At 44.4% G+C, this 19,521-nt stretch overlaps 1 protein-coding gene across 1 annotated transcript in view; it reads right to left on the bottom strand.

Annotated features, from left to right (window-relative positions):
• Window positions 1–19,521, bottom strand: part of LOC308371670 (copine-9-like) — a gene marked incomplete at both ends in the record, with an annotated part of 69,775 nt that overhangs the window by 13,914 nt on the left and 36,340 nt on the right. The window contains 4 exons of the mRNA XM_080846655.1: window positions 548–589; window positions 1,834–1,938; window positions 2,330–2,433; window positions 4,774–4,837. Coding sequence (XP_080702781.1) covers window positions 548–589; window positions 1,834–1,938; window positions 2,330–2,433; window positions 4,774–4,837 — 315 coding nt within the window. The remainder of the gene's footprint in view (window positions 1–547; window positions 590–1,833; window positions 1,939–2,329; window positions 2,434–4,773; window positions 4,838–19,521) is intronic.

The following is a 19,521-nucleotide window of genomic DNA, read 5'->3' as shown; positions in this document are numbered from 1 at the left end:
GCTGTGTGATGTTAAACCCAGATCTTACCTGAGGGGGCCATCACACACTCTCAGAGTGCGAGTGTGTGGGTGGAAGAGAAGTTCACGGAGGGTTAGCGCATGCACGTACGTGTAAGTGTGTGTGTGTGCGCGCGCGCGCGCGCGCGTGTGTGTGTGTGTGTGTGTGTGTATGTATGTGTGTGTGTGCGTGAGCGGAGTGTACCATCATAACTGGAAGGTTCATGAGAGCCCTATATCACCTTTCATCCTCCTGCTAAAAAAAGGCTCCCTCACTCTGGCTCAATTAAAAAAGAAATCCTCCAGGCTTTTCCTGTGGCGCCCCACTCTCCTTCTCCCACACGCCCACGCTGTAGTGTGCCAGGGTAACTGCTTTTGCCTTTATAATGTCACACTGGTAATAAGGCTGGAGGAGTTGATGTGGAGTTTTGTGAGTCGCACGCCTGACATTTGCTGGCTGCTTTCAGGGTGTTTGTGATGTCTGCGGAGTGAGGAAGTAAACATGCTACCCCATGACTGCACAGAATTAAGCAGGAATGTCCACCATTACCTTCCATCTCTATCCCAGTCATAAACATCCACCTTGACAGTCCTACAACAACAGAGAGAGAGAGAGAGAGAGGTAGATGGAAGGATGGCAGAAGAAGAGAAAAAAGAGAAAAAAAGGAGAGAGTAAGATAAAAGAAGAAGGGAAGTAGAAAGAAGGAGAGAAGAAATCTGAAGGGAAGAAATGTGTATCTTGCTCAAGGTTTCCACATTCTTAATAGGTAATCACTGGTTTGATGTTCACATTATGCCAAAATGTCACGGGATGCCGACAAAGATTAACGACACACACACACACACATACAGACACACACACACACACATACATACACACACACACACACACACACACACACACACACACACAACTGTTCACATACTTCATGCTTCATTAGGAAACACACCATTGAGGCTTTATAGATATTGAAACTGAATTTCTTCCAGTGAGTCAACAAATCTATTTGCATGATTATAATATTAGAGTCAGCAATAACACGCAGGCTGTACGAGTATGCGCAGAAAAGTTCCCTTGAGTTGATCACAATAACACCAGCGAGGGCCCTTCAGACAACATGGCCGACTGCTGGCATTATTCTGACCACCAGAGAGCGGACGGTCTTCAGGCCTCCATATCTCCATACGTTCACTGAAGAAGAGAAACCTCACAATCTCACAATCTAAGCTGTCGGCTCATTCAAACCCATCCCCGCTGTCTGGACTCCATCTATAGAGGACACCCACCCTTACATTTCCATCACTCCAACATATTTACATTATTCATGTCAGGCACCATCAGTAATTTAATCAACTCTTCCAGCAGATGAGAAAATGAGATTTTTCTAATGCATAGATTTTAAACAGCTTTTCAGCAGCTTTAAACGGTGCTGCCTTCACCCCTTACCAAGTCCTTCACCTTTGGATTAGTACCCCCTGCACACCTCCCCCCATCCCAAACCACACCTCCCCCACCACACCACACCACACCTCCAACCATCCCAGACCACACCTCCCACCATCCCAGACCACACCTCCCTCATCCCAGACCACACCTCCCTCATCCCAGACCACACCTCATCCAGCCCAAACCCCACCGTCCCAGACCACACCTCCTTCATCCCAGACCACACCTCCTCCATCCCAAACCCCACCGTCCCAGACTACACCTTCCCCCATTTCAGACCACTATGGCATCCCCCAAAACAAACACACACTGGAGCTAGACAAACATTACACAGATTAATGGTTCATTATTTATCTCTTACTAGCCCGACATGCTAGTTCCTGACTCACCTGTCATAGTCTCCATTACAAAGAGCACGCACAGGGATGGTAAACTGCTGCCACACAGGGTTCAAGGTGTTTTTGATCACCTCCGTTTTATGGCAAATGGTGAACCTTGAGCACAGAATGCAGAGCTTAGCATCATCCAAACTCTGGCCATTTTCTAGGGTTCTAGAACACTCCTGGCTTGTTCGTCAAGAACAGAAACATTAGGCTGTGTTAAAAAAGACTTTTTTCTACCTTTTCTAACAGAAAAGGATCAGATACTAACCAAAGAGTTGTTTTATTTTAACATTGGAAAACTAACAAAACAGAATAGAACATAACATAACAGAACAGAACAGAACAGAACAGAAGAGAAGAGAAGAGAAGAGAAGAGAAGAGACCAGAAGAGAAGAGAAGAGAAGAGAAGAGAAGAGAAGAGAAGAGAAGAGACCAGAACAGAACAGATCAGAGCAAGGAGTCAGGGGGAGCACAGCAGGAAGAGAGGTGACGTCTCACTTACGTGCCATCTTCATTGCTGCGGTAAAATACCAGGAAAGGATCGGACTTGCCAAAGAAATCCTTCTTGTCTAGTTTGTTGGCACAAAATTGCATAGTGGCTATGTCCTACAGAGACAGTCAAAGAAAGTAATGGGTAATGAGTCATAGCAGTTACTAAAGCACAAAACTGAATCATAGCAGTTACTAAAGCACAAAACAAGTGAAGAGTCTGAATAATAAATATATTTAAACACTACAACAAATAACTCTAATAAATCGAAGATCTATATGTCACCAGAAATTGTAAAAAGAAAGACTTCAAGGTCAGCTAGCAAAGGCAATGAGCCAGGCAGAGTCGATGCATTTCATGAAATAAAAAATACATTCATTATACACTTCAGTACTAAAATAAAAAAACAGGGGAAAAAAGGAAAACCACAAGTCAAAGCACAATTTAATTCTCATTTCACCTTTGCAAATATGCTTTAACGAGGAAGCTATTATCTAGTATGACTCACACCCTCTCTTCCTCCCAAAGAAACAGCGTGCTGACAAGAGACGCTTAGTGTGTGTTTGCGTTCATGATCTCCTGTGTGTGTGTGTGCGTGTGTGTGTGTGTGTGTTTGTGTGTGTCTGTCTGTTTGTGTGCATTCATGTGTTTGACAAAACGTTGGTTCTTCACTTTCTTCATCTGGAAAAAATGATTCCTCTATCCTAGCTTTGTATTTACATTATTCATCTCATGCGTAATTTAATCAGCATCTTCCTCCTACCTGCAGACAGGAAAATTGGATTTTTAATGTTTTTAAATGCATAGCATCTTGAGATACGCGCAAGAATCAGACATGCACATTAATGGAAAACACTGCAGCCAGATACCACGCTGTTCAGGGTGAAAAAAAAATGCAAAACTGTTTCAGGCACTTGTGCTAGAACAAACTCAACTCCCAGTCAGGGCCTCGTTTCCCGATAACGACGTATCTTAACGGCATACGTGGATTTTGGCGACATCGTAGACTCATCATAGCCGTAAGTGCGCCGTCGAGAAACCGCTCTGCAAGGATCCCTCTTACGACCGATTTCAAGTCCTTTTTAGCGTTCGGGAAACTAGGCCCAGAGCTTTCATAAGCACTCTGGAGGTCTGAAAGCTCATCAGATGTGTACTTGAGAATGGCAGTGAAGAAGGAAGAAACCAATAGCAGGGTGCAACAAACAAACAACAACAACAACAACAACAAACAACAACACAGAGGCGCTCATGGACAATATAAAAGTACAGAAAGGAAAAAATGTGGTTGTAACTATGTTAGGACAGCATCATAGCGATAGTTAAGCCATGGTTTTGGTTCTCCTGTCCAGTAGTCACAAAGTGGTGATGTGGTGGAGTAGTCATCAGTGTTCGCTAGAGTCTCCCTTGGTCTCTCTGATCACTCTAAAGTGCTGCCTACCAGCGGGTAATCACCATTCACAACATCTTTCCTTTAAATTAGCACTCCAAATTATTCAGAAAGGAGAAGAGAAAAGAAAGATGAATAATGCATGATACAGAAGGGACTGGCTGATGCTCAGTTTGCCACCAATTTCATTATTTATTTATTTACTCTGTGCACATTTGCATCTACATAGCTCAACAGGAAGTATTGGCTCTGTGTTTATATTGTTGTTTTTTTTTTTTTTTAATTCTATTGCCATGTTCCTTGCATCCTGCCATTTTGATTAAAAAAAAATTAGCGTAGAGTGCACAACGAAGGAAATAAATGGAAAGACATGCTGGTATGGCACAAACTTCAGGAGATGAGAAGAACAAAGAGAAGAAAAAAAGAGGCAGGCAGCCAAAATATGTCAACAAACTCACAAAGACAAAGAGTTTGTGACGAAGAACAAAGAACATGTAGTGAGAGAGTGAGACAGTAGTAAGAGTTAGAAAGTCAGAGAGAGAGAGAGAGAGAGAGAGAGAAAGAGTGAAGCGAAGTGACAGACCGAGAGAAAGAGAGAGCCTGAGCTCATTCGCACTTCTCCTGACTGAGGCGTTTGATCTGTTCACCTCCAAGAGAACTCTCTGGAGCGGCAGGAGAGCATGGGTATCTGTGTGTCTGCTCCAATAGTTATCTGACACTGAGGGACATCACAGGGGTTGCACAGTGTTGATGTGATGCCCTGATCATAATGCACAACACATCACCTAACACAGTTGACGGGCAAAGTCTGATGTAAAGGGCTGCAACCACCAATGTGACTATGTTCTTAAGTATATCTGTGTGTGTGTGTGTGTGTGTGTGTGTGTGTGTGTGTGTGTGTGTGCGTGTGCGTGTGTGTGTGTGCGCATGTGTGTGTGTGTGCCTGTGCCTGTGCACGTGCGTGTGTGTGTGTGTGTGTGTGCCTGTGTGTGTGTGTGTGTGTGCATGTGCACTTGTGTGTGCGTGTGTGTTCGTGTGTGTGCGCGTGTGTGTTTAAATCCGTACTGACCCTGCAGTTGCTGAGCTCCTCGGCATTGAATATGATGGTGCCACACTTCTTCCCTGGAATCCCACTGAAGGTGTGGAGAGAGAAGGACAAGCCAAAGACAAAGATTAACCCAGACTCATTAGACCAGCATCAATGACACTCAACAAAAGCCGTCAATCAATGGATTCAAATTCAAATTCAGTCAGAGTCAGAGCTACAATCAGAACACGAAGGCCAAAAGGGCCATGATAAAGGAGGGATGGAGAAAAGTGGAAAAGTAATCATTCTGCTCCTCCTACGGTGAAAAGACAGAGAGGGGAGAAAAGACCATTACACAGGAAAAATAAGACACAGTGAGACATGGGGTCAGATATTACTTCTGGACTAAAAGGCATCAGACTTTTTTTTCTTCTCATGAGCACACAGTGACGGGCTGGAAGGGAAAAGATTGAGCGTCTGTGCCACGGAGGCTATAACCGCCGTCCAGTGAATTAATCCCCCCTGCGTGAAGATTGGACTGTCCGTCAGGAGATGAATGGGAAGATCAATGGCATTGTCATCTCATTTGGCTAGACAATTTAAGCCCACGGTGAGACAGTAGAGCAGGGAAATCCTGTTATATTTAAACATCTATTAAATGGGGGGGCCCCCTGGCCATCAACAGGTACGGGATGAGAGAGTGCTTTCTGATCAATAGTAATGGACCTCCGGCCCCCTATTACAATCAGCCTCCAAAGCGACGTGCCATGATTTATATGAGAGCAACTTGTTTATGTGGAGACATTGAATGGAGCGCAATTGTGTCTGTCAGTGTAAATGGCCACGTCCCATTCGTTTTAGTCTTCTGTTCTGTGTGATGTAGAATGTGCTTTGCTATGCTGTTCTATAACAGGCGTATAACGCTATTGCATGCGGTGGACCACTGATTGGGGGCGATAGTGGTTCAGGAGGTAAAGGAATCCTTCGGCAATCAGATGGTTTCTTGTTCGATCCCGACCTGTCGAAGTGTCCTTGAGCAAGACACTGAACCCCCTTCAGCTCCTGATGTGAAGGTTGGGACCTCAGACAGTAGCCTCTGCTATCGGTGTGTGAATGGGCAAATGTGTGAGGCATTCATCTGTAAAGTGCTTTGAGCGCTCTATGCGTAGACAAGCTACATAAATCCTGTACAATTATAATGAAGTCTCTTCTATAAAAGTCAGGAAATCTGGAAAAACAAATTGTACTGTAAAAGGTAGAAATAATTGATTTAAAATGTTTTTCATTCCACATAAAAGTTCTTTTTATTCCACATTTGACCAGGCATGGCATTGCATCGTGCTGATGTAGCTTCAAGTGAATGCATGTGGTGAGAATGAAAGGTCCCTCTTATCTACAAGGTCATGTTTGTGCAATCAGTTCACATGATGTCAAGGAGCTAATAAATGACAGATTGGATTCACATGCTACAGTAAAATGAGAAATGGCATCTGCCTAAGGCTACAATTGTACCGGAAAATACTTAACAAAACCCTTGATTTCCTTGAACCCCAACCCATACAGGGAGCAGAAGAAATGTTTTGAATTCTTCCATTGAGAAGTCTGTGTGTGTGTGTGTGTGTGTGTGTGTGTGTGTGTGTCACTACTACTTCCACATTCGGATCAGAAACAGAAGCTGGTGTCGAATATGTCTATAGCTACACTTCAAACATTTCATATATGACCGCATCACCTGAATGTGCGATTAGCGGAACTGGAAGGAAAGTCCTTTTTTACTCAGTGCCAAGGCCAGCCCCGCTATAATGTGCTTTCACAGGTGCATTTTGAACAGTCAGTTGTGTCTATATGTGTAGAAAGGAGTGCAAGTGTAACCGGCAGAATTACGGTGCTCTCTTCCAGTAGCCACGTAACTCTTGGGTCCTGCTCTGCCACGCCCCCGATTTACACTCCGTGGCTGTTTATTCATTAACCAAAGTGCGGCTCGTATAAGACCAGCTCAACAGGTAGAATACTAGAGGTGTCTGGGATCCCGCATTCTTGCTCTGTGTGTTATTGCGGCCTAAGGTATGTGCTCCTGTTTTAGTTTCAGTTAGCATACAGCTTATTAGCCATTCATCTGTATGTTCCTTCATTCCTAGAGTGTCTGTTTTGGTAACAGGTGTTTATCGTTCACCCAAACGCTTCCGGGTAGTATGCCTGCAAGCTACCGAAGGTTTGGGTTAGACACCAAACTAGCACAACCTGCTGTAATAAACTGAAGACTGGTTGAGGTAACTTCTCCCGCTCATGTTAATATACGAATATGTTTGTTTGCACGTTCCATATGGAGGTGTTGCTTGCTCAACGCGATTGACTCTGTGCAAGCCTTCACATAGCATCTATGCTTCATCTCTATTTAAAGTTGATTGGTTGAATGTCTGTGTAACATATGTTTGAAATACATCTGTCCTCATTTAGGTTTTGGTTAGGAGACGCCAGGAACCATAGTTTCAGTGTGTATTCTTTCGGTGATGCATGTACATAAAGGTAACCTGAGACAATGCTGTCATATTCATCATAAGGTGAGACATGCTCATTATGAATCAATGTAACAGATTGTTGGTTCCTTTGTTTAGGAAGATTTGCCACTGCTGCTTTGCCTGTAGTAAAATTTGTGTGCTTTCAGCTTTTGACATCGTTTTATCTTGTTTGCTTTTATCTTGGTTTGGTTGACTAAACCTAGGTGTGAGCTAGGTTTAGCGTGCTGATTTTTATCACTTTTATTATTGTCCCCTCTCCTCCCTGCGGTGCTAGAGTGATTTGTGCTGTAGTGGCTGCCCTAGCATTGTTCCCCTAGTTTGAGTAGGCTTTTCCATAGCTAGAACTCTGCCTGGTTTTAGCCAGTTAGGCTTAACTCCAACCCCTCCTTCCCTTTCCTCTCCAGAGGGTGGTAGCTGTCTGCGGGGCAGGTCACTGGATCCGAGTCCTTCTTCTTCGCGCACTGCATGTCCTTTTCTGAGTGGTAACTTGTACCTCACCATTTTCTGTTATCCTTGTTTGCAGTGCTTGTCCCTATGTGTGTTGTGTGTGTGTGTGAAAGTGTGAGTAGGTAAACGAATCAAGAGCACGGGTGGCGTGTCGGTCTCACTCCTTTCCCCAGGACAGGTAACCCCCCCCTGCAGCAGCTGCTCCCTATGCCCCCTACCATGGAGGCAGTCATTACTCCCTCTCTTGCCTCATTTTAATGTCAGTTAGCCATGTATTAATAAATATTATTTTTCTCTTTGAAATACCATGTCTCTGTCGTCACTAGAACGTACCTGGGCGTGAGCCCGCTTGTCTCTCTCAGAAGGTACAATTACACAACAACATATCTTGGTGAGAAAGGCACCAAGTGGCGTAGTCGCATAGCAGAGCCAAGACCTAACTACCACTAGGTTACACAAGCTTCAGTTCAGGAGTTATAAACAGGTCAGAGTCTTACGATGGAGCATTACTGAAATTTTATTTATTAACTTACTTACTGACAATGGGCCCTATCTTGCCGATCAGAAACGCAAGTAGGACGGCGCCAAGCGCAAGTAGCTGTGTGGGCGGTTCTATGGCGCAGTTGCTATTTTAACGGCGGAAAAAACACACTTGCGTCCAGCGCAAGTGTCAAAAGGGTTGGTCCAAAGGAGGTTACTCAGCCATAGGTGTGGTTTGGGCGTAATATGCAATAAACCAATCCGAGCGTCATTTCACATTCCCTTTAAGAGCGAGGAGCGCATAGTCCATAGCGGCTTGTTATTTTGATGGCGGAATTACCTGGTGGAAGACCGGAAAAGTTCACAGCCGAGGAGACCGACGTGAGATTTACACCAATTTTTTGGCAAGACATATATAATTACAAGGAAAATAAACCACTTGAGGAAATCATTGTGATACCCATATCCAAGATATTTTAAAAATAGGCATACATCTAGCGTAGCCTACACATTGACCCAAATGATTCAGGTTAATTGAAGCTGCGTGACATTTGATTTATTGTATGGCTTTGTAAAAAGCCGGGAGATAGATATATATGGGGATGCGAGAAACCCTCCAAAAGTAAGCAAAGTCAAGCAAGCATGTCAAGATATTGCCGTGATTGTTTCTGCAACGGGGCACCCGAAAACGTTGCCGAAAACGCTATAATGACGTCCGGAGACGTGGGACATCCAAGCTGGAAGGTAACACACGTTCTCGTGCCTTCACGGGAGGTGGATCTGCCTCGACCCAGGATCTGACGGCAGCAGAGGACATCGCCACGTCTACCCTCACGCCTGAGAGCCTGCAGGGATTTGGGGGCATGGAAATCGGCACCCAAGCCAGTGCACCAGCTGACCAAACCCAAGGTACATAAATAAAGTCCACATACACAGAGATGAGTTTACAAGATTTATAATAATACTGGCATTAAATAAATGCAACAAAGCCATACAATAAATCAAATGTCACGCAGCTTCAATTAACCTGAATCATTTGGGTCAATTGTGTACGCTAGATGTATGCCTAGTTTTAAAATGTCTTGGATACGGATATCACAATGATTTCCTCATGTGGTAAATACTTTATTTTCCTTGTAATTATATATGGCTTGCCAAACAATTGGTGTAAATCTCTCGTGAAGACGACAGAAGTAAAGTGTAGCCTATAGGTCCTATACTGTGCGGGCAAGCACATGCGCCCTTAAAATAGCGTTCTGAATACGCGTTACAGACTTTAGACATTGCGCCTCACATTAGACCAGCTTTTTTTTGGTCAATGGCGCACGGCGCACGGCGTTGTTTTGGAACTGCAAAATACCACTTGCGCCAGAGAAACGCCTTCTCTGTTCCGCCCCCGCCCATGTCGACGCAAGTTCATTTCGAAGCGGGCCTCTGGAGGAAAAATCGCGCTGTGCGCCGGGTGCAAGATAGGAATTATACATGCGTCGGTGACAATGTCAATTGCGCTGGGTGCAAGATAGGGCCCAATATGACAGTATTTGTGTGATTTAAATGCTACGATAAGAATTATGGCCAATGAGCTACTGTTGAGTGGTTTTCCAAATAAATAGGAAAAAAGTTATTTTGTGCATTTTATTTAGTTTTTCTCTGCTGTTTTAAAACGTACCTGACCGTGACCCCCAATGCCAAGATACCAACCAAACTGTGAATAACTATTTGAACTGGATAAGAACAGATTTGTATTAAAATTGATTTCTGATTGACGACCATTGCAACACATTTACGTCATCGAAGCACAAGCTTTGTTTTGTAAGGTCAAGGCCCTGGGCTCTGTAAAGTGCTTTTAGACCTTGTCTATTGTCAATGGCACTATATACTGAACTTAACTCAACTTAACTCAACTTAACTCAACTTAACTCAACTTAAATGAACTGAACTCAACTGAACTCAACTCAACTCAGCTGAAGTGCCTGAGGGAAGAAGCGTAGCTGCATCTCTTGAGAAACCCAGACCACACTTGAGGAGACCTGAAGGCCCAAAGAGAGAGAGAGATGAAGATGGACGGAGGAGGCGGGTAGTGAGCAGTGAACCACCAGAGCATTACAGCTGGACTGGGAGGTCTGTGAAGCATCTACTGCGAGAGAGGAAGCTCCTAACTCAGCACAGAGTGCCTACAACGCCCACACTCCTGCAGGAGGAACCCCTGTCCTGCTTGTACACGCACACGTTACACAAGCACTGCCCATACCACGCACCAGGGCTGACCAGCTAAAAACACACACTTACTCATTCTCCTCTCCCACCCGACACAAACACACACACACACACACACACATTATACAATCAAAGCCTCACAGTCTGACTCTCACTCTTTGACCAATCACAATCACAAACGGAAACACGGAAAGTGAGGTGCCCCTCTCCCACTCACATACATTACACAACTGCAGACACATACGACATTACACAACAACTCTAATCATGGAGACACTCACACACACACACCCCACCTGTGTAGGCAGAGACATATGCACAGTACTCTCTCAGTCTGAGTTCCACTCTCTCTTTCTCTTTCTCTCGCTCTCTCTGTCTCTCTCACTTGGGCTTTTTATATAGCCAGTTCATGTCGGGAATGTTGTGCCCTCATTCCGCCTCACCATGCCGTATTAAAATGTTGTTCTCCTTTTGAGCCAGCAGTGGAGGTAGTCACAGAGCCAAAATGGACGCCTGTGTAAGAGGGATATCCGGCATGGCGGAGCAGGGGGGCAACGCACCTTAGCAGCTAACCCAAATGAAGCAAGACGTCAGGGGCAACAGTGGTACAGGAGGTAGAGATGTCGTTTAGTAATCAGAAGGTTACTAGTTCGATTCCCTGTCGAAGCGTCCTTGAGCAAGACACTGAACCCCTAATTGCTCCTGATGTGCAGTGTGCCATCAGTGTAAATGTAAAATCTGTATACATTGTAAGTCGCTTTGGATAAAAGCGTCTGCTAAATGACTAAATGTAAGACTCCTGCATTGTCTGGACACACAAATCCGACATGATAAGCATTTACATGTTGTAAACATGATGCACACCAACTTTGCTTGAGTCTGATCATTGTATGGTATAAATGTCTACGGCTTGCAAGAGTCCACTGACAACTAAGTTTACCCGTCACTGTTTTTGATTGTTATAGGTACGCTAGTTTATTTATTTCCGAAGCGTATGTTATGGTACATTGGAGACAAGTCGGTATTCGGAAAAACCAACATGATATTTCTCATCTCTGACTTAAGTTTGTTCAAATGTAAACACAATAATGTGTTGATGACTCTCAAAGGGATTTCCCCTCCCCTATCTTATGCCAGTGTAAACCAGCAATGGCGGTTTTATGATGGGATTTCTTTAAGGGGATATAGCGGTATCTCTGTTGAGAAAGGACTTTTTTCTCTGTCTCTCTCTCTCTCACTCACACACACTCTCTCACTCACACACACTCTCTCACTCTCACTCTCTCACACACACACACACACACACACACACACACACACACACACAAATGATTATGAACCATTTCAGAGGAAAAACCTCACAGGAGTATGGGTAATGGCATTCAAATTCACAGCTTAGTGGCAGAATAAATGCAGTCATTCTAATTCTGTGTCTGAAAAAATAGCCTCTTAACCATACAGAAAAAGAGTCATGTATTTGAGTCGTGCATCTATTTCTGCTCTATGCATGACTGTATGTGTTTAATTATGTCCATTGTTATTTTAAGAAAGAGTGTCTCAACTTGACCAGTTGCATCACTTGCGTGGGAACTGTCCATTCTCAAGCACACAACTCAGATCTGAGAGTGAATCAGAAAAATGTATTTCTGAATGGAGTGAGACCAAATACAAAATGTCTTGGACAAGACTGGGAGCAGGGAGCTGGGACGTGGGTTTGGGGACTCAGGAGACAGGTCTGTGGCCACACAGTGGACCAGACAGCGGGAAAGTTGGTTTCATGTATTTGGTTAAAGTCCTTTTCAACAGTTCACTAAACGGCTTCAAAGTGATTCTCTGCCCACAAAGGTCTGTTCTTGCAAATGGTGGGCTTTAACATTTCAGCACGGAACAGACTTTGGTCAAGCCACTGATGAGGTCCTTCGAGTATTACTTTGATGAAGGTCTGCTGAGATTGAGATTAAGATTTAATTAAAAGCACAAAGACAGAAAAAAGCCTTGGCTGTGAGAAACCAAACTTCAAAAATAGTGCGCTGCCTTTGTAACTCCAAAGTACACAAATAAAAACTATGGGGGGAGATAAAGAGCACCACATTTTATTTAACTTGCCAAGACAATTATTCCTACTTAATGTCTTCATAGCCCGCATTAGCGATGCATAATTCAATGCGGGGGGTTAGGATCAGGAGAGAATATGACAATTAAAGTACCAAAAATCACTTGAGGATGTTGGTGGGTGAGATGAACTCTGTGCAAATACTGAGTCATCTCTGAAATAACTCAAACTGTTCTTAGCGTTCTGTGGCTGCAAAAACGGCAAGGAGCAGCGGAGAGCGGCGGTGGCAAGAGAGTGAAAGAGAGAAAGATGGCAAAGAGGAGCAATTTATTCAAACTCAGTTTAACTCGCTTACTCGTCAAGAGTAATTACCCTGTCCACGCTGAACACTCCCACGGCAATCAGCGGGAATGAAGAGAGACGCGTCAGCCCTTGTGGAGCTCATTAATTCTTCCACGATGAGACCCATTTGAAACTCTGATTTCACACACATTGGTATTTCTATAAACTTATACTTGGGCACCTTTGAAAATTAGTTTTTTTGTTTTTCTTTTACTCTAAGAAGTGCAGCATGTGTGCGCTTTCGGTGAACTAAAGGCAATGGAGAGAGAAAATAAGTGTGGATATTGCTGAGGGTACTGACTTCAATCTTCCTAGTGTTACTGATTTGAAAAGTTGTGTTTTTAGAGGTTGTGTCGATGTCATGAAGGCTCAGGCACACACACTTTCTCTCTGGGTGCCTCTTCTAATCAAACTCTCCATCAAAGAATATAAATGGCCCTCTATGTCAAAAGGTTCTACACTTATAGGGTACCTGTTGGAACCTTTTATCTCCACATGGGGTGCATTGTAGTACTGTGCGTCAGGTTTAAAAGGATGTCAAAACTCAAATGAGCCTCGCCATCATGCGAGTCATGTGGGTCGGTTACTATAGTTCCCTTTGTGATCCCTGTAAATCACAGCTCATAATACTGAGGTAGGCTGTTCTGCCATGGATTACTTCCCATAGTGATAGCTGCCAGATAGCTGTCCACAGTGTATGGGGGAGGGGGAGAGTGCTTGTCTGGCCTTGCCTAGAGAGTCACTTGGCTCCTGGAGAAGCAACCCCCAAAGAGGTGACATGAGCTTGACCCTGTCTTCTCTGGTGACCGCGGCATATACCGCCGTTACTATGGCGACTTGTCATCTGTCATCACTTGCAAACTCCAAGAGGTTCTCAGAGACGGTGCTGAGCTCTACTGCAAGGTTGGCGCCATGTTATAGGTGAGGTTGTCATTGCGGTTAAACCGCATTTAACGAGAAATATTGTTGGGGTATATTACACTAATATCCTTCTACGTACTGTGGATTCTAGCCAGGGCCAACACCTCCTGGCAGGAGGCAAAGAAAACTGCTCTGAACCGAAAGAGGTGGAGACAATTCATTGAGGCCCTATGCTCCAGAAGGGGCGAAGAGGATTAGATAGATAGATAGTACTGTGGATTAGTAAAATTAATTTTAAAATATGCCACTGAGATAGAGTTGAGTAAACAGGGGCAGAGACATCAGAGCGGCTGCAGTGATCCTGATGATTAGTCATGCTGAACTTCAACTTGTGCAGCCCCGCTAACACCTCCCTCCTGCAGGGCTATTGGAAATGGAAAAGACGCTAGCTCACAGAGGGTCGATTTCACTTTCACCAAGGCCGTCTGCCCTCTGCCAGCTTGCAGCACTATGGGGAAAAAGGGGCATTTGTAATGATTTCTTTGGAGAAAGAGGGAGTCAGGTGTGTGTGTGTGTGTGTGTGTGTGTGTGTGGGTGTGTGTGTGTGTGTGTGGGTGTGTGTGTGTGTGTGTTTGTGTATGCTCCACATGAACAACCTGTTTGAAGGCAGATATTCATCGAGGGGAATGGGTGATTTGAGGGGAGGAGAAGGAAGAGGAGGAGGAGGAGGAAGAGGAGGAGGAAGGGTGTTTGTTGACAATCTGTCCCACAACAGGAACCCGCCTCTCCCTCATCCGTTTTTTAGTGTCCTCCATTCACTCCCACCTTGTACTGAAGGCTGACAGGATCACAGGCGATGCAGGGGGAGAGTGGCAGCAGGAACAGCTCGTTCAATTACGCCACCTCCGCATGAGAAGCTGTCATGTGTGTGGCACAAATGAGAAGGGAGAAGAGGGTAACCAGAGCAGGACAGGATGAGAGCATTAGGGACAGGAGATGGAAATTGTCGTGTGGCGCCTCTGCCGTTGCTTTTGTCTCCCTCTCCAATTAGTGATGACAGCAGCATCTCCTTCATGCCTTTTACCAATATTGGCAGAGGCACACACACACACACACACACACACACACACACACACACACACACACACACACACACACACACACACACACACACACACACACACACACACACACACACACACTCAGTGGGTAGCATGATGTTTCTTTCATCTTATGTAAAGAGTTGGCGGATGTGAGAGAAATACACAAATGTCCCTTTTGATAAATAAAGGAGGCATGATTCGCAGAGGCCTTAAAATAACTACCAAATCCAATTAAACATCTGTTTTCTCACCGGGAAAGTACTTCTAAATGGACACAGGTAATGAGGCATGAACAAATAAAGGTCTAATGAAAACATCTACTTGAGTCATACACAGCTTGAAGATGACCAATTGCACCTGGAAGACCTCTTTCAACTCCAGTGACTGAAATAGAAGCATAATCATCTTAAAGTCCAATCTTCTGCTCGAAGGGGGTGGTGGTAGTGGTGGTGGTGGCGGTGGCGGTGGCGGTGGCGGTGGTGGTATCGGGGGAGTAGTGGTGAGGAGGCGCTGTATTAACAGGCACATTGGTCACAGCAGACTGTGTTAACTCGATTCACCTCCGGAGGCAGAGAAATCTGTGCCCATCTGACTAGGGCGAGACAGGAACACAGAGACCCAAAATTCTCCAGACACTGCGCAGTGCTTCTCAGACTCCTCTTAACGTCCAGGACAGCCCATAAAACCCCACCACTGGCCTTTAAAAAAAAAAAATAGGAATGGAGATTCATTATGCATGTTTGTTTTCCTTCAAGATGGGAATGAGAAATTCACAGGGTAGGTTGAGCAAGGAGGGGGAAGCAGTATGGCGGCTGGGGTTGTTATTAATTAATTTGTCATTTCATCAGTGTGCTGCTGTGAGAGCACATTTGGGTTTATTTGCCATGGCCATGAGGGAAGCGCAGAGGGGGGAAAAAAGGCTCCTTCGTCTGTATTTGCAGCGGGAGCACACAGAGAAGTAAAACCCACACAAGTTGAACAAGTAAGGTGGGAGGCCGCTAGGGGAAACACCGCCTCCCTGTAAAGATGTCTGAGACCATGATGGAATCCTAGCTGTCAAAGCGTGTGGTTATATTGGTCAGCCTGACTCTGATGGAATCCCTTCATCTGTGCGGTTAGGCAGAGGGCCAGGGAAGGGCGCATAATCCCTCTTGTACACACAGGTCCTATTTTTGGTGAGTTGCCAGCGTGGAACAGAATCCTACTTTGATATTCATGAATTAAAAAACGCTTCTGATGCATTGCAGGTGGCACATTATTATACAACAAAAAAATCTCCATTCAACATAATTATGTATAATACATGGTAAACAAGTATGATATTCCAGATAAGAATAAGAGGCTCATCTAGTAGCATTGATTCACCTGTAGTTTGTTGACCAGAGTTTGTTAATGATTTCACAACAAACCAGTTTAATGTTACTTCATATGGCATGGCTAATAGGCTTGTGAATAATACATACATCATACTCTAGTATGTATATTAAAAAATACCACACTGCTCATCAGTGGCTCCCTGTGGCACTGGAGAACTGCTGAAACCCATCTGAAATTACAGCCAGAGAGAGATAGAGAGCTTGGGATGACAGCTCCTGGTTAGCAGTCCTACACACACAAGCAATGAAACGTACTACATCAAACAGAGGCACCTTTCCCTATGTGTGACTAGGCTTATTACATATTTATCTAGCACAGAGAAATCAAGTCAATCAAGACAGGGACTGTGACACCTTGCAACCATTCTCACTATGGTGATTCAAACCCCAGGTTTGATCCAAGTTCCATTCAATACATAAAAAAAAATAATGGCACATGGGGGATCTGAGGCTGTGGTGGGATGAATACGTACAGTGATTGGCAGAGATGGCATGGATTTAAATATGAGGTCTCCATAGAAACAGATTGACCTCCTTTTTCTGCAAATCCAAGGAACGAGAGGGCAGGGTGAGTCTAAATGTATGCGCATCTAGTGGGCTGCAAAGACAAGCGCAGTCTGGGATACATGCATCTGAACAGACATGAAGAACCACCCTGTGAGCAGCACCTCACTTGATAGCATTCAGGTTTAAATGCAAATACTGTGACCACTCATCAAAAGGATTGAGACAGGAGCATGTTTTTGTCGTCACATTTTGACATTTTGCAGATCGACCTTTAGCAAACATATTTCTTTACTGTCATTGAGAGCGCCAGATAATGCAAATCAAATGTGTCGCAATTCCATGAGGACCAACAGAGCACATCCAAACCTGGCATTTCAGGAACCATGAATCTAATAAAAGAAACCCTTCCCCAATTACGAGGGTGAAGCTACAAGAGGAGAGACAATGAGAGAAAGAGAAATGGAGAGAGATAGATGGAGAAAGACAGAGAGAGCGAGAGAAATGGAGAGAGAGAAAGATGGAGAAAGACAGAGAGAGAAAGATTGAGAAAGACAGAGAGAAAGAGAGAAATGGAGAGATAAATGGAGAAAGAGAGAGAGATTACAACACATACACAGAAGACCCTATCATGGTCCCTTTACCATCTTTACCATCTGCATTTCCCTTTCAGCCTCTCACCCTCTGATGCTCTCCTTCTAATCTGTTCTCTGGAGCAGATTGTCCCACAGGGTGTTTTTTGTCTGATACATGCGGAACCCATCCACCAGTTCTGTATTGCTCTCCCCCCCCCCCCCCCCCCCCCCCCATCCTACCCCTCCGCCTCATCACCCCCTGCGCCTCATCGCCCCCTCCGCCCCCCCAATTCCTCCACATACCCAAAAATAGCTCTTGCCAGCATCCTACCCTTCACCCCCTGTCACGCACCCCTCTCTCCCCACTCCCCCCCTTCCCTGCTGGAGCTGTGCTCTCCCCTCCTCTCCTTCATATCAGGAAGACTATTTATGCAGGGTACCTACCCCAATCTTACAAACAGTGAGGAGAAAATAGAGAAACACCATACCTGCCACCCCAACTATGAAACAAAAAATACACAGGGGCAAACCTTAGAGCCTTAAAATGAAAAAAAAAAAGCAAAAGAAAAAACCACAGAAAAAATGCCTTCCGGAGTTACCAAACTGACAGGGTAACAGTAAATAGCATTTGTAGTTAAAAGAACAACACAATGATAAAAAGCATAGTTGTTAGCAGATCCATGTTTCGCTCCAATACAACTACTGATAGTTGCAAAAACTGCATGCCTGACAAGCATGACACAAGAAACAGCAGCAGGTGTGTACACACATATACAACAGAGGGTCACCTGTTGAAGCCAAAACATCCAGTCTGGTTGGCATGCATCATAAGACACAGTAGGGTTGTGTGTTCCTTCCCCCCATTGGTAAATAAATTGGACTGATAATCAGAGAGGAGGGTGGGTTACAAACAGTGGCTAGACCATCCACTTTCAAACCCCAGGATCACTCCTCAGTCAGAGAGAAACAGAGAGAGAGAGAGAGAGAGAGAGAGAGAGAGAGAGAAAGATGGAGAGAGAGGAACAGACAGACAGAGAGAGAAAGAGAGTGATGGAGAGTTCCAGAGAGACAGAGAGAGAGAGAGGGGAACAGAGAGACAGAGAGAAGGACAGAGAAAGAGTGAGAGTTCCAGACGTCCCTTTCAGATCCCTCACCCTGCTTGTATTTCCCAGTCCTCCGCACGCGCGTATGTTTGTGTGGAGGGTGTGGAAGAGAGTGCTAGGGCATCTGTGGGTGGTTGGCATAAGGATTTTTGAAGCTAATTATCTATTTGGATGCAGATCAGACATCCAGGCGGGGAGAATCGTGTTCAGTGTTCACGCCAGCCATGCATTTCACGGCCTGTCGAACAGTCGATTTAACAGAAAACTTCAGGGAGGAAAAAAAGAAAATGAAAGCTAATTGAAAAGAAAAAAAGTGAGGAGTTGTGCTGAACTGAAAAAGAAGGTGAAGAGAAGTTCCTTTTGAGTGTGACAAGCAGCTAATAATGCAGAGAGATGACGGGATTACCATCTTTTCATCTGCATTTCTTCTGCATTCTTTTTTTTTTTGTAAAGCAAACGGTGCCTTGCATAAGTATTCACACCCTTGGATGTTTTACCCTTTTATTGCTTTAATAAATGAATCATGGTCAATTTAAGTTGTCTTTTTTGACAAAAAAATTACAAAAAAGCCCTCTTTTCATATCAAAGTGAAAACAGATGTCTACACAGTAATGTTAATTAAATAAAAACATGTAATGTGAAATAAGTGATTGCATTTTGTGATAATGTAAAATATGTGATTGCAAGAGAGCCACTGATGAAAAAAACTCATATCAAATATCGACTAGAGTTCGCCAAAAGGCGTGTGAGAGACTCCATGGTCAAGTGGAAGAAGGTGCTGTGGTCTCCAAAGCCAAAGACCAAAGTGGAGCTTTTTTTCAACAGTGGCTCTCTTCCATAAAGCTTTGATTGGTGAAGAACCCGGACAACAGTTGTTGTCTCTCCACTCTCAGCTCTTGAAGCTTGTAACTCCTTCAGAGTAGTCATAGGTGTCTTGGTGGCCTCTCTCACTAGTCTCCTTCTTGCACGGTCAATCAGTTTGTGAGGACGGCCTGCTCTAGGCAGATTACACATGTGCCATATTCCTTCTATTTCTTGATGATGGATTTAACAGAATTCCAGGGGATGTTTAGTGCCTTGGACATTTTTTTGTATCCTTCCCCTGACTTATACTTTTCAATAACCTTTTCTCTGAGTTGCTCGCTGTGTTATTTTGTCTTCATGGTGTAACTGTAGCCAGGAATACTGAAAACTGACCAGGGAATGGACC

The sequence above is a fragment of the Sprattus sprattus genome, assembly GCF_963457725.1.
Source record: "Sprattus sprattus genome assembly, chromosome: 10".
In the NCBI taxonomy this organism is placed as follows: Eukaryota; Metazoa; Chordata; class Actinopteri; order Clupeiformes; family Clupeidae; genus Sprattus; species Sprattus sprattus.
Note: the sequence above shows the minus strand (reverse complement) of the source record. Positions and strands in the feature narration are given on the sequence as shown.